We start from the raw sequence: 13,350 nt of genomic DNA, 5'->3' as shown, positions 1-13,350 counted from the left end.
AGTTGCCTTAGTTCGACGGTGATCTTCGCCACAGTATCAACCGCAAATGTATCTGGGTGTTTATATGTCTGGAGTGAAGAAATACGAGACATGGGGATACGGGATACATGGGATCTTTTCTAGTATGAAGCAATTATCTTTTGCTCGAGCACCATTGTCGAGTAAGAAACGTATACAGAGTTTCAGTTAACATATACGAAACTATTTGACCATCTGAGTAAGCGAGTGAGTTTTATTTATAAAGATGCGGAATCATATACATATATGGTCGAAGGTTACGTCATTGCAGGTGTACTTTATCGGTAAAACAGAAACCGCCTAGTCTCGAAGCAAGACGTTCTCTCAATGATTAGACTCGGTAACCGAAACAGTCATTCATTCGTCAGAAAGGATACCTTGCTCGAGTAAGAAACGTATATCGCAAATGAACATATCTTTGCGCATTGAAACATTCTAAACAATAACACGGTATCGTGATAGGTCGAAGGCTCGCAATCTCAGTTTTTATTTTGCGATGACCGCGTTTGCACTCCACGACACTGATGGGTGAGGTCGAAACATGTGCAGTTGCATTATGAGTGCCGATATATAAAAGTTGATGTTACGTAACTCGTTACGCGGCCGTGGCCACGAACTCATATACATAAGTATTTTCAATTTTCAGTCGTTACGTATAAGAAGCGATAGAACCGATACCGATAGTATTTCCTAAATACCTATCGCCGATACTAGCGATAATGAACATGACGTTCATTTATCATTTAATGCCTGTTATTTTGTATCATTTTTGCAAACATCATGCTCTGTATCAGCATACCGTGTATCATTTCCTTGACATTCTTTTTGCAATAATTCCATGCCGTTTCCGTCTTCGATTTGTCATATTCTTCGTGGCCAAGCAATTTAATACCAAAGTACTTAATAGGAAGCATCGAGAGGTATCGAAACCTCGGGTACTTGGCGTCGATTGTTCGATACCCGATATTTTGTAACGAACACTCGATCGATACCAATACTGTACGCTGGTGAGTAGGAATCGATAGTCGATATTATTGCTACGAAGCTATAAGGTTTTACAAAAATGGCAGGAAACGAAAAGTAACAAAAATTTTTAAGTATTTCATACGATTAATAAGATTAGAAAAAAAGATACGCGAGGAGCTGGAAATTTTGTTTGTCGGACATCGAGATAACACGCAGAGATAGGAAGATGCGTAACGGTTCCAATTAATTGCGATCTAATCAGCCCATACTATTTATCAGAGATTATACTATATTAATTAAAGCCTCTATCCAACTTGTCATCTATGTATCATGCACGGCCCTAGAGTAAATCGTAGGGCAAAGTGTTAACCGGTCATCGCTGTATTGGTACCCAGCCGTTGAAAATCCTACGACAAGTAAATGATTCATCGAAAATTCCCAGGTCCGTTCAGTTGTCGGTTTACGGAGCGATATCGACTATATCGATTCGGTATCGTTCCCATCGCTACGTGCGAACTTTCGCCGACGAGAGCGCGTTCATAAGTGTGGGAGCGGATCCGCTCGTGCGCACATGAACGAATCTCGACTGTATCTATATGCCTGTATAAGCGTCGCGACTATCGGTGCCGGTCCGTCGGCTAGTAAGCTAGTTGGCCGTCCAATTATTTGAACGTCATGCGCGCGGACGCGCGAGTCACCACAAAAGCTTCGCGATCGGTTGTTGGGTACCGGCATTCGACGGGCAAGGATTGTCAACGGGTCCTGGCGATTAACCGGCGTTTACGTCGTAACAGTGTCTCGACAGTCGGACGTATCGATAGAGCACAATGATACTGAACGTGCTCGAGCCACTCCTCGACATCCCGACGGTCTACTACGGGGCGCTGATGGGCTTTGGATTCTGCGTGTATTACCTTTTCGAAGTCGTCAAAGTGAGTAACCACCGCTGAACTAGTATAGTTCTTTGGTTAACCACGACACTTTCTCCTCGCCCTCCAACCGTGCGTCGCTGTCGTCTTGTTTTACCGAAAATTCGCTGTTCGGACACGGATTCACTCGCGAACGTATCCAATGAGGAAGTAGGATGGGTGAATCAGCATTGAAATTAGACGTTGATTGAACGTGTTGACCGCGTGAACCGCGTTATTAGACGACGAAGACGATCGCGAATACCTACAGGAGAATAATTGCAGACGAATCGTGCGTTCACCGACGGTAGACGATAACCGCAACGGGGATTGATTGTATTAGGTGTTGGAATTAATTCTCTGTCTCTGTTTTCAATTGTTTATAACTCTGATTAGATTACGTCACTGGTACATTAGAGTACGAACCTTCTGAATCCTCGATCTGATCTCCGTTACAATGTATCTGTACACGTTTACATGGATAACCTAAGTCACAACTTGACGGACATTGCATGCAGTGTAATGTTTTGCTTATTGTTATTTTTCTACAATTTAATTATCAAGTCTGATTTGTCTGTTAGAATAATACCGATAAGCAAAACTGTAACGATCATCGGGTTAAAACTTCGGTTATATAATATATCTATAGATTCAATGTAACGGAGATCGAGGGTAGGGTTATAGATTCCACAGATCGGTCGTAGTTCTTAGTTTGCTGGTAGCCGATATCGGTGAATACATTGCCACGATAACGTTGGGCACGGTAAACTACCTCCAGCATCGTTCAAATTTTAAATTAAACCGCAGTGAGACCGTTATCGCTTATCCACGGAGTTACAACCTTCATTATGCTCAATCAACGCCGCGTTTGGTTTGCAGTCACGCGTATATCGCGTCTGGCTTGATTCTATCGAAGATATCGTTTTAATAGTTAAGAAATCTCGCCCGGCAGATGTGCGAAACGTTCGATTCGTTTTCGAGACGGATGCAGGGTTATCGACACTTGGTCGAGACGTTAAACTCGGTGCATATTAATCTCCAGGCGTTGTTTGATTCGCGGTCGAAGAAATAAGAAGTTTAATTGGTGGAGAATCGATTCAACGGTTCCCGTATTTGATACTCGTTGAACGTACATCGGCATTAATTGTCTCACTTTGTGTCGTGCCTTTTTCACTTGCGTTCATATCAATCCGTCCTCCATGCCGTAACCTTTTTAACGAGGCAAAAAAAAAAAATATTGCCAAGAGCTATTGGAATGTCAAATAAGATAACTTCGTAGCTGAGGCTGGCAAAATTCAAATAACGAATTGAGGATAAATGACTTTTTGTTTGTTACTCGTAAAATGGAAATTAGAGTTTTTGTTGCATAATTAAATACTCCGCGATGTTCAAAGAAATGTCTCTTACGTGGGAACTTTCTGATGAATCTAAAACGCGTTGGATGGAAAGAAATTATTAATAAAACTCTTAACAGAGATAGTTCTTCGTTTAGGAAATTGCTAAATACTTGCGTTTGTATAGCTCACACCAACACTTAACAGTTTAATTACTATATTTTATTTTATCAACAGAATACTGATTACTGGACAAGAATTTACAATGATTTCGAATTTATTGAAACTCGTTTCGCTCGAAGGCTTCCACTGGCGAACTGACTCGAACTTCTCGCGTAATTCCAAAGTGCAACAAACATTTTACTTATCGCGCGCTATTCAGAGATGCGTTACTATCGGATGTTATCAGGATTTCCGCGATACGAATTGTTCGAACTCTCGCACGACCCTTCGTGGTCTGTGCGAGCCACGAGGTGATGCACAATTTATTAATTTGACCTTAAAACTCCATGGCACTCGCCCCGGACGAATTGCGCGCGCTTCAGTGCGTGTGCACTGAGACTCGAACCACACGCAAATGCCGGAACAGGTAACATCGTACGCACCGACTAGCCATTCGTCGCGAATAACGCAATGTTTGAATGGACCGATTCATAGACGCTTGTAATTCGTCGAACGACAGATTAAAATCTCGCCGACTCATTCCAGAAATTCAAATGAAACTTTTTATAAACGTCCCAAGAATAATTACAAAACACGAGCACGAGGAGGAAGGAAGCGTTTCGATTAACATGTTGACTACCACGGTACTTTTTAAGATTCGGGTGTAAAAGGCCAATAAAAAACTCTAATTATACTATATGTATAGTATCATCAAGAAGCATATAGAATTGATTGAAGAAACAATACGGTTAATTGTATCACGCGACCCATACTTATTCTCGTTTAATTTATTTAAAAATGCAACGCAATTCTTTATTAAAAGTTCTGCTAGAGTTTGAAGAATATTCCACAAAATAAGTAAACGGTCAGTAATATCGCTTGTATCTAGATGAAGGAGTTGAAAATTGGACAAACGATAAACCACGTTTTATCCATTAAAACTGTATTTCGCGTGGAACGAATAAAAGGTTATCTGAATAGCTGTTCAATGGAATAAGCCTTGAGAGTAAATCGCTATACGGTGTTTTCATTCGTTATCTATTATTTCAGTGATTCTCAACCATTTCTAAACGCATTTCAGACGCCGATGCTGGTATGCGCGAATGGACCATTCCGATCATTCCTAGAAGAACATGTGCCGCTCGTTAGGAACAAATTTTGGCCGACCTTATGGTGCTTCGAATCAAGAGCACAGACTATTTTAGCCAGTTTGCTTAGGTCACGGATCTTGCCACAAATTCATTATCGCAGGTTGGTAAGTTTACCTTTATCATCGCACCTGTCCTTGATGCAATTTCAATAAATTCATAAATATATTCTACGAAATATTTCAAACTCCGCGAAAGAATATTCTAGATTCTAGTAACGTTCCATGGAATACGAAATGACATGTCTCATGTATTATACTACCACTTCTCACGTTACAAGATGTTGGGTCGAAATAAACGATTTCAAGCTAATTATCGCACCTCCGTGTGCAACACTTATTCTAATTAATTCATTGTCGAGCAGAGAAATCCTAACCTTGTCGGATGGAGGTGAAGTGGCTCTAGATTGGGCGGAAGAAGGAAGCTCTGCTACTTCGCCCATCGTGATTATTTTACCAGGACTTACCGGTGCAAGCCAAGCGGAATACATCAAGTGTCTGGTCTCCTCGGCGAAAAAGGTCGGCATACGATGCGTCATCTTCAACAACAGAGGATTAGGAGGCGTGGAATTGAAGGTATGTTCTTTGAAGGATCTCTCTAATCCGTAGGGGAGAAGAACGTGTCGTTCCTTTCATTCCTTCATGCACACGGTTTTCCATACACACCACTTTCACACAATTTATATTTCATTTATGACATCAACAGTGTTTTCCTGTAAACTGGCAATGAGCGTATTCTGCGTTGTCTCTACAGTTGTAGTACCCGTGGCGCCACCGACGGTAAAACACCCAAGTTTGTAGTACAAATAGTTCTATACGTTACCGGTAGATGCCGAATGGTTTAGTATCGGTGGCGCCAAGTATTTGTCATGAAATCAAGTTTAATAATTTAAATTACACTTTTAAATCTATTTTTGTGATATCGTTATATGTACAAAGAAATAGGCAAAGAAATGTAACGATTGATTACGTGATTACAGACACAACGGATGTATTGTGCTGCCAACAGCGATGATTTGTCCGAGGTCATCGAACACGTAAAAAAACTGAATCCCCAAGTACCGCTTGGAGCGACTGGAATTTCGATGGGAGGGTAGGAAAGAACTATCTTATTCCTACAAACTATTACTGAATCAAAATCAATTGATTGGTTAAGACCACCGAGGTTTAGATCTCTTGATCTCTACCATAGTGTTCGGCTACCCCTACTACTTTACTATAACGTGATAATACTTCTTATTTTACGTTTACTTGCAGATTAATTCTAGGTAATTATTTAGCTCAACAAGGTGTAATGGCAAGCAGCAAACTGAGAGGATGCTTCTTGATCTCTGTACCGTGGAACGTTTTCGCCGCGACGAAAAATACGGAGGAGAATTATTTTAATTTAATGATGAACAAATATTTGGCTGGCACTCTTCGAAAGAACATAGAACGTTTGCATTATGCGACGGAACCAGGATTCTTCGACATCGATATTGACACGATTCTTAAAGTAAGCTTAACAGAGCCAGTCTGTTTTTACTGAAACTCTAAAGCAGATGATTTAGCAGAAAAAGATAAAAATGATTCCTTATTTGTTAGAGTCAAACCGTGCGAGAGTTTGATTCGCATTTCACGGTGAAACAATTTGGGTATAGAGACGTGGAGGAGTACTATTCTAATGCGACCTTACACGATAAATTACACTTAATTGATGTGCCGTTGTTATGCCTTAGCGCTGCTGATGATCCATTTCAACCAGTTCAAGGTAATGGCTCTGCCATCTTTTGAAATTTAATTATTTAAGTCATTTTTTTTTTGTTGTAAAACTAATTTGTTATTTGTATTGGTGATCAGCTATTCCTCTGAAAGAAATTTCGGAAACCAAAAAGGTAGCTGTCGTGGTAACTTCGCGTGGCGGGCATATTGGTTTCTTGGAAGGCGTGTGGCCAGTTAAAGAGGAACAATATATGGGTAAACTGTTTTCACAATTTTTCAACGCGCTATTTACTACTGATGTTGATCATCAGATGTTATGACGAACTTACAACTTAAATTTCAAATCATTGTCTTCTCTACGTTTGACCATTACGCGCGAATGATCACGTGCCATGATTAATATTATTCAGGGTACTGCACATGTGATGTTAGTAGTGGTAAGAATTACAGAACCTTCGTCGCTTTTATAAAAAAGATTTTTATCAGCGGCTTATGAAGTATTAGTTACTATTTAGAAATAATTTTTTGCAAAAATGTAAACCGTATAGGAACAAAATGCGCATATTCACTTGCGGGTTTATACAATAGCGAGGTTATATTTATTTTTAACGCTATCAGCATTTATTGAAGAACTTTGCAATTAACGTTTATTTGAATTGCAAGAAACAAAATTTGACTTTAAAATACTTATAGAATTATATGTTTATGAACTATGTTCGTGCGAACAATTGATTAATTGATAGTAAAATTTTTGTTTATAATATTGATGAAAAATATCAAACTATTTATACAGCATTATGTAATCTAAAACAAAAAGCAGTATATAAAACCATCCGTGAGAGCAAAATATCATTGATTGTGATACAGAAAGTGAAAACACACATTCTATTACATCTTATATATAATTTTTTTAAGACAGTGTAAAGACAAAAGTTGACAAGGCGAATATCCTCATCGTATTATATCATATTTTTTATTTCTTTGATCTTAAAAATATGTAAGACGCCAAATACCAATGTCATACTTTAATAATGAAATGTATACTTGTTATTTAGTATTTAATAAAAAAATTCATACATTAACTTTATTTGTTATTAAGATCGATATCATTATTTATTCTAGCAAAGCTGAAAAGAATAATATAGATCGAAAAATGTCTTTCTTTTTGTCATATCCCAAAGAAGGTATGAACACTACTTAATTGAATGATTTTTTTATTTGCTACGATAGAAATTTTGTTTTATAAAATAATTTGGAAAAAAGCATATTAGAATATATTTTGAAATAGTATTTCGCATAATATTCTTGAATGGTTCAAAGATTTACGCATACGTATAAAATGTAAAAAATGTTAATATTACCCACGGTAAGTGTTATAATTTGAATTCTACGTCCAAAGATTTCACGATAAATGCTAAAATATCTGTGCTTTCTTCAATCTGAAACAATTAGAATTTTATAGTAAACGATATTAATAATAAAAATGGTAATTATATATGTGTAATACATTCAACGAATAAATGATTAAACACACCACTTTCATAGTTGGTTTCCCACCCCCATGTCCCGCCTTAGTATCTATTCTGATGAGTAAGGGATTTGTTTGTTGAGGTAATTTTCCAAGTGTATGCTGTAGAGTTGCAATAAGTTTAAGGCTGTGCAATGGTACTACACGATCGTCGTGATCTGCAGTCAATAATAATGTCGCTGGATATTGCCCATTTTCCGGAACTCTTACGTTATGCAATGGAGAATATTTCAAAAGATTTTCAAAATGTTTCTGGTCATCAGAACTACCGTAATCGGATACCCAAGCAACACCAATCGTGAATTTATGAAAACGTAACATATCCATCACTCTGCATAACATTTGTAATATATATATATATGTATATATTAACAATTGTATAAAAACTTTATAAAACTATGAATCCACTATTTTGTCTTACCCAACTTGAGCAACTGCAGCACCAAAAAGATCAGGTCTTTGATTTACACAAGCGGCAATTAATAGACCTCCATTACTGGCACCCAAGATACTTAATTTTTTAGATGTAGTGTATTTATTTTCAATAAGGTACTCAGCGGCACATTGGAAGTCGTCAAATACATTTTGTTTATTAAAAAATCGCCCACCGTTATGCCACTTTTCGCCGTACTCACTAAAATAAATAGTAACAGTCCGCGTATAAACAGGAACGTACATCTAGTACAATAATGGAGTGTTTTCTTAGCTTACCCGCCACCTCGAATATTTGCGACCGCTAGTACTCCATTTAAATGCTGAACAAAAACCAGAGTTGTAACGCCAAATGTAGGTTGAATGCTTACATTAAAACCTCCATAACCATATAGTAAAGCCGGCATAGAGCTATCCAAAACTGCATCCTAAATTAAATATTAATTATTATTGTACTTCAAGCATAGTAATAGTACCATAAATACTTACATGTTTCATAACTATAAACATTGGAATCTTTGTACCATCTTTACTCGTGTAAAATATTTGACTAGTCTTGTATAAGCTTGGATCAAAGTTTTTTACTTTAATCTCTCGTAATATCTGTAAATTATACAATCTTTTAATTTTCAAATTTTTGTAGGTTATGATTTTTTATGTGAACCATACATCGCTAACCTGTGGATCTTCTTCATTTTTAAGATCAACTCTGTATATAATACCAGGAGTTAAAAAGGATGTGAATTGGTAAAATATTTCGGAATATTTCTTTTTTCCTACAAAGTTAACTATTGTGCCTACATCAAGCGGAAATGTTCTAATTTTATCACCAGTTTTTAAACTATGTAATTGTAAAATGCTCTGAAAAAGAGAATTTTTTCATCATTTCAACAGTCATACTTCAGTACAACCTATATTTGTACCTTACCTTAACATCTTCAATGTAGCAGGCTACAAATTGATCATTGTTAACTGCACAAGCCCAATCTAATACATTATCAGCATGTTCAGGTAACAGGTCTACCCACTTATCTTGACTGTAATCCAATAAGTCTATAACTATTAACTTATAGTTTGGCGCATTTTTATTTGTCCGAAATATAGCCTTGCTGTCCTCATTTGTTACATACTATTTAAAACAAAGTAAGCAATAAAAGTTAGTAAGAAAATCAAAAATATGGAAAGAAATTTATATTATATATTACTAACTTCATAATCTGCTTCAAGTTTATCAACAACTTGAGTTAACTGCAATTTTTCATTTAAATTTGTTCCTGGTTTCAATTCCGTAAAGTATACTAAATTATCTCTGCAGTCCTTCACAGGTGTGATAATTAGCCATTTCCCACAATCAGAAACTTGTGCACCTCTAATAATACCAAAGCACACATATTAAAAATAAAAACATACATGAATAAATTGCATTAAATCAATGTTCATGTGAAATATTCAGTATATAGCTATGGAAATCTATGAGTCAACCAATTTTGTCTAAACACATACATAATTATCTTACGCACATTCTCCATAAAGGTTCTTCAGGAAATTCAACTACAACAGCATCCTCCGACTGCAATGTACCAATAACATGATAGCATAACTTTTGGTCTCGATTACCTTTTGTCTCTGAACCATCAGTTTTACCTTCCTGCTCTGGATAACATCCATAAAATATTCCGCGATTGTCATGAGTCCATGTTATTGGGGAATACTTAACTTTTTCCAAAACTTCTGGATATTTTTCACCTAAATTCAAACATCATACAAAGAAAGAATTAATTGTGTTGGTTATATAGAAGAATATCTTAGGTACTACATTGATCATACCAGTCTTTGTATTCATAAAATGGATTGTACACCAATCTGATCCACTAGAAGATAATCCATATGCAAATATACTGCCATCTTCGCTAAATTTACTAATAGCAATTGCCACAGTGCCATCTTCTGATAAAGTATTTGGATCAAAAAATACTTTTGGTTCGCTGTCTAGTGTATCTTGGACATATAAGACGCTAAAAAAATTAATATCCATGAATATATATTACATATTACAATTGATTCATATGTATAAATATTGTACCTTTGATTCTGTAAACCAGTATTTTTGTAAAAATAATATTTATCTCCATGTCTAACAGGACACGAATATTTTGGAAAATCCCATAATTGTTTTAATCGATCATGAATATTTGTGCGTGCTTTACATGACATCAAATATGGCTTAGTAATGGCATTTTGAGCATCAACAAATGCTTTAGTTTCTTCAGAATCAGGATCTTCTAACCATCTATATGGATCTGCTACCTGATGAACAGAAATGTACAATTGTATAATATTATATTCGTAGTTCAACGTATATGCAATTGTGTATATTTCAATAAATAATTCCTATACTTTACATAAATAGCTTTTTAAAAATAAAACACTATTACAGTCGATGATATTCTTAATTAACACTTAAAATAATAATATTAAAAACTCATTTAAATATGGATTTAATACCAAAAATTTTTTTTTTTATTCTAACCTCAGTTCCATGGTAATTATCGATAACGGTGAGATCACGATGTGCTTCGGGATATTCCATGATTTCCATTATTTTTCGATTCTCTTTGGGTTCTATTGCCGAACGATCTAAGTTCTAAACGTCCGACAAAACCATGTGATTAGATTTACTGCAGTAATATTAATACAAAATTTTGTTGGAAAAAATCTTACTTTGATGGTCGAAAAAGACAATGCGCGGATAAATTGCGGGCGGTTGCGGACAGTGAGTTCTAATATATTCTTGTAGACACTAGTTTCGATTTTATGTAAACAAATTCTCTTTATCGTATTTGCAATCACGGATACAGCCATAAAACGCATTACTCGCGTAGCATATGCTCATTATCCAGACACAGCAATCTAAAATAACTGATTAGATCAGAGAATTTCGGAACTGTAGCTTATATACATCAAAATCTAACATTTTCATTATTAATGGATAACTTTTAAATCTCTTCTAGGAAATAGCAAATTTGTTTTCGCTTTTTGTTGTTTACATAAAGTATATCGATTCACTAATCTATGCTAGAAAAACATTGATAACTCAGCATAGTTGCTTTCAAATTAGTTTGTGGTTGCATAGAGTACACAACTAAATTATTGGCGACACATTGCTGAATTTTCGATAATTTTAATATGTATCGTTGAAATTTGTATTTGTATATCGGTCTGAATGTTTATTCCGCCATATCATGTAAACGACTCGACGTAATCGAAAAAATTGTGTACACGTGCAGACATACATGTTTACTTTACATACTTATATTTAAACCAATATAAAAAATTATTTTAATCCACCTAATTATGGAAACGTATATCTCGATGAGCATGTGTATGCATATGAATGTCACAAGCCACAATCAAAGTTATTAAAGTATGCGATCAAGAATTATTACATATTGTAATCGAAGTTCACTTACATGACTGCAATTAAAGACAATTTGTGCAGTATAAGATAAAAGTCGAACAAGTCGATAAATAGAAAGTTGATAAATAGAAAAAGGAATTCTAAGAAAAGCGAAATAAGCTTCGATCAGCTGCATGCGCGATAAAAATTGCGACATTTGCGTTGGTATGGTTCGGAAATCATTTATCATAATTGTAACTACAAATTCAATAATAATGTTAATACACCACACGGAAGGGTATGAGATATAGTCTTATCAATTGGCCTTAATTACCCCTTCTCGTAGTATATGATGTTAACTGACACGTAAACGTGACTTTTCACGAGATTTAACTGAAAGCCATAGAAATCATCGAAATACAATATCGTATGCGATGCCAATACAAAATATGTTTAAAATAAACACTAGCTATAACCAAATATTTGTAAATTTAAACGTTATTTTCTTAGTTATAATTTACCCCCTTGTAAAAACAAAATAAAAATGTTTTTTTCATTTTTCTGAAAAAGATGGCTGAAAGGTATGTAGTATTATAATATATTTCACATTATCTTGCTTAATTTTGACAAAAATAAAATGCAAAGAATTATTTACATGATTAAGGTATCTACATACTGACAGTATTAAATTTAGTAAATCTTATTTTGCTTTAATCGTTATTTCTTTTTTCACTTTAAAAAGTTAAAATAATTTATCTAACGTGTATTTACACTGTTTGTGAGTTTCTGATTGGCCTGCAAACAGTTTTGCCATGCCAACCATGTTTCGAGAATATTGAGAATTGTATTTCACGATATAATTTAGGACATTAATTTTTATGTATCATATCGGTTAACTGATACCAATTGTTCACAGGACATCGTAATAATCGTAGTAATCTGTACATGAGACATATGTTTAGGGCTCGTGATTAACAGGTTGATTTACTAAATCAAATTCTAGTGGAGGAAAAGCGTATGTCTGTAGCAAATTTATGAGTAATTTTATCGTGTTCATCATCACACCTGCTGAGTTATTCATTTGTTACTTTATTCAGGACATTATGACTTTATTTGCAATCGTAAAATATTTTTTGACAGGATGAATGGAAATATTTGTGGAGGGGCACGTTCGGTAATATTTACGAGCCTGAAAGAAACGCTGCGGGAGAGTAGGCGGATCACGCAGAGAGTTGCGTAGAGTGAAGATATCACGCGTCGGGTCAGCTGTACTTTGTGCTGCGAACTTAGATAACCTCTTGCATTTGTTCAAAGGCTCTCCCCTCTCCTTTCTTTGACCACACGGAGTTCATATAACATCAAAACCTGACGCTCAAGTATTCATTACGAATTCGCGAGTGCATCGATCGATTTTGACGTTCGTTCATAACCACAGACTATCCATCTTCAAGTGCTTCAACCGTACGAGGGAAAAGCTTTCGTGTCTGTTGGGAACCGTAACTGCGATTCACCAGCAAGAGGTCGTTGTTACTACGAGTCTATATCGTTTGTCGCGGTTAATTTGAATGTTTCTTTCCAAACTGTCAGCACACGGAGGAATGCAAAAGGACTGCCGAGACTGTTTAGGTATCCGATACCGTATTAACTCCCTGGATCAAACGTGGAAGTGGTTGCATCAAACCATCGCCCTTCACGATTACTTGATCTCCATAACCGCTAGTCAAACCAACGTCTCGAAAAAGACTTGTCACTAGGCC

At 35.9% G+C, this 13,350-nt stretch overlaps 2 protein-coding genes across 3 annotated transcripts; one reads left to right on the top strand and one right to left on the bottom strand.

Moving 5' to 3' along the window:
- The first annotated feature begins 1,569 nt into the window (after positions 1 to 1,569).
- Positions 1,570 to 6,583, top strand: LOC128881520 (phospholipase ABHD3). The gene is made up of 7 exons (XM_054132641.1): positions 1,570 to 1,916; positions 4,470 to 4,639; positions 4,901 to 5,111; positions 5,516 to 5,628; positions 5,793 to 6,030; positions 6,120 to 6,285; positions 6,375 to 6,583. The coding sequence occupies exons 1-7, from the start codon at positions 1,812 to 1,814 to the stop codon at positions 6,554 to 6,556; spliced, it is 1,185 nt and encodes a 394-aa protein (XP_053988616.1). The 5' UTR covers positions 1,570 to 1,811; the 3' UTR covers positions 6,557 to 6,583.
- Positions 6,584 to 7,277: 694 nt separating this feature from the next.
- Positions 7,278 to 13,335, bottom strand: LOC128881512 (prolyl endopeptidase). Of its 2 annotated transcripts, XM_054132629.1 has the most exons (14): positions 12,783 to 13,335; positions 10,918 to 11,106; positions 10,727 to 10,840; positions 10,280 to 10,503; positions 10,024 to 10,211; positions 9,717 to 9,942; positions 9,406 to 9,565; positions 9,125 to 9,325; positions 8,875 to 9,057; positions 8,686 to 8,799; positions 8,476 to 8,624; positions 8,186 to 8,398; positions 7,771 to 8,095; positions 7,278 to 7,675 (listed from the first exon to the last, which is right to left on the bottom strand). In XM_054132629.1, the coding sequence occupies exons 2-14, from the start codon at positions 11,065 to 11,067 to the stop codon at positions 7,610 to 7,612; spliced, it is 2,313 nt and encodes a 770-aa protein (XP_053988604.1). In that variant the 5' UTR covers positions 11,068 to 11,106; positions 12,783 to 13,335; the 3' UTR covers positions 7,278 to 7,609. The 2 variants fall into 2 exon arrangements, with proteins under 2 accessions (XP_053988604.1, XP_053988605.1); XM_054132630.1 differs by lacking the exon at positions 12,783 to 13,335 and having other exon boundaries at positions 10,918 to 11,115.
- Between the last annotated feature and the right edge of the window lie 15 nt (positions 13,336 to 13,350).

Source organism: Hylaeus volcanicus, chromosome 8 (assembly GCF_026283585.1).
Source record: "Hylaeus volcanicus isolate JK05 chromosome 8, UHH_iyHylVolc1.0_haploid, whole genome shotgun sequence".
Classification (NCBI taxonomy): Eukaryota; Metazoa; Arthropoda; class Insecta; order Hymenoptera; family Colletidae; genus Hylaeus; species Hylaeus volcanicus.
Note: the sequence above shows the minus strand (reverse complement) of the source record. Positions and strands in the feature narration are given on the sequence as shown.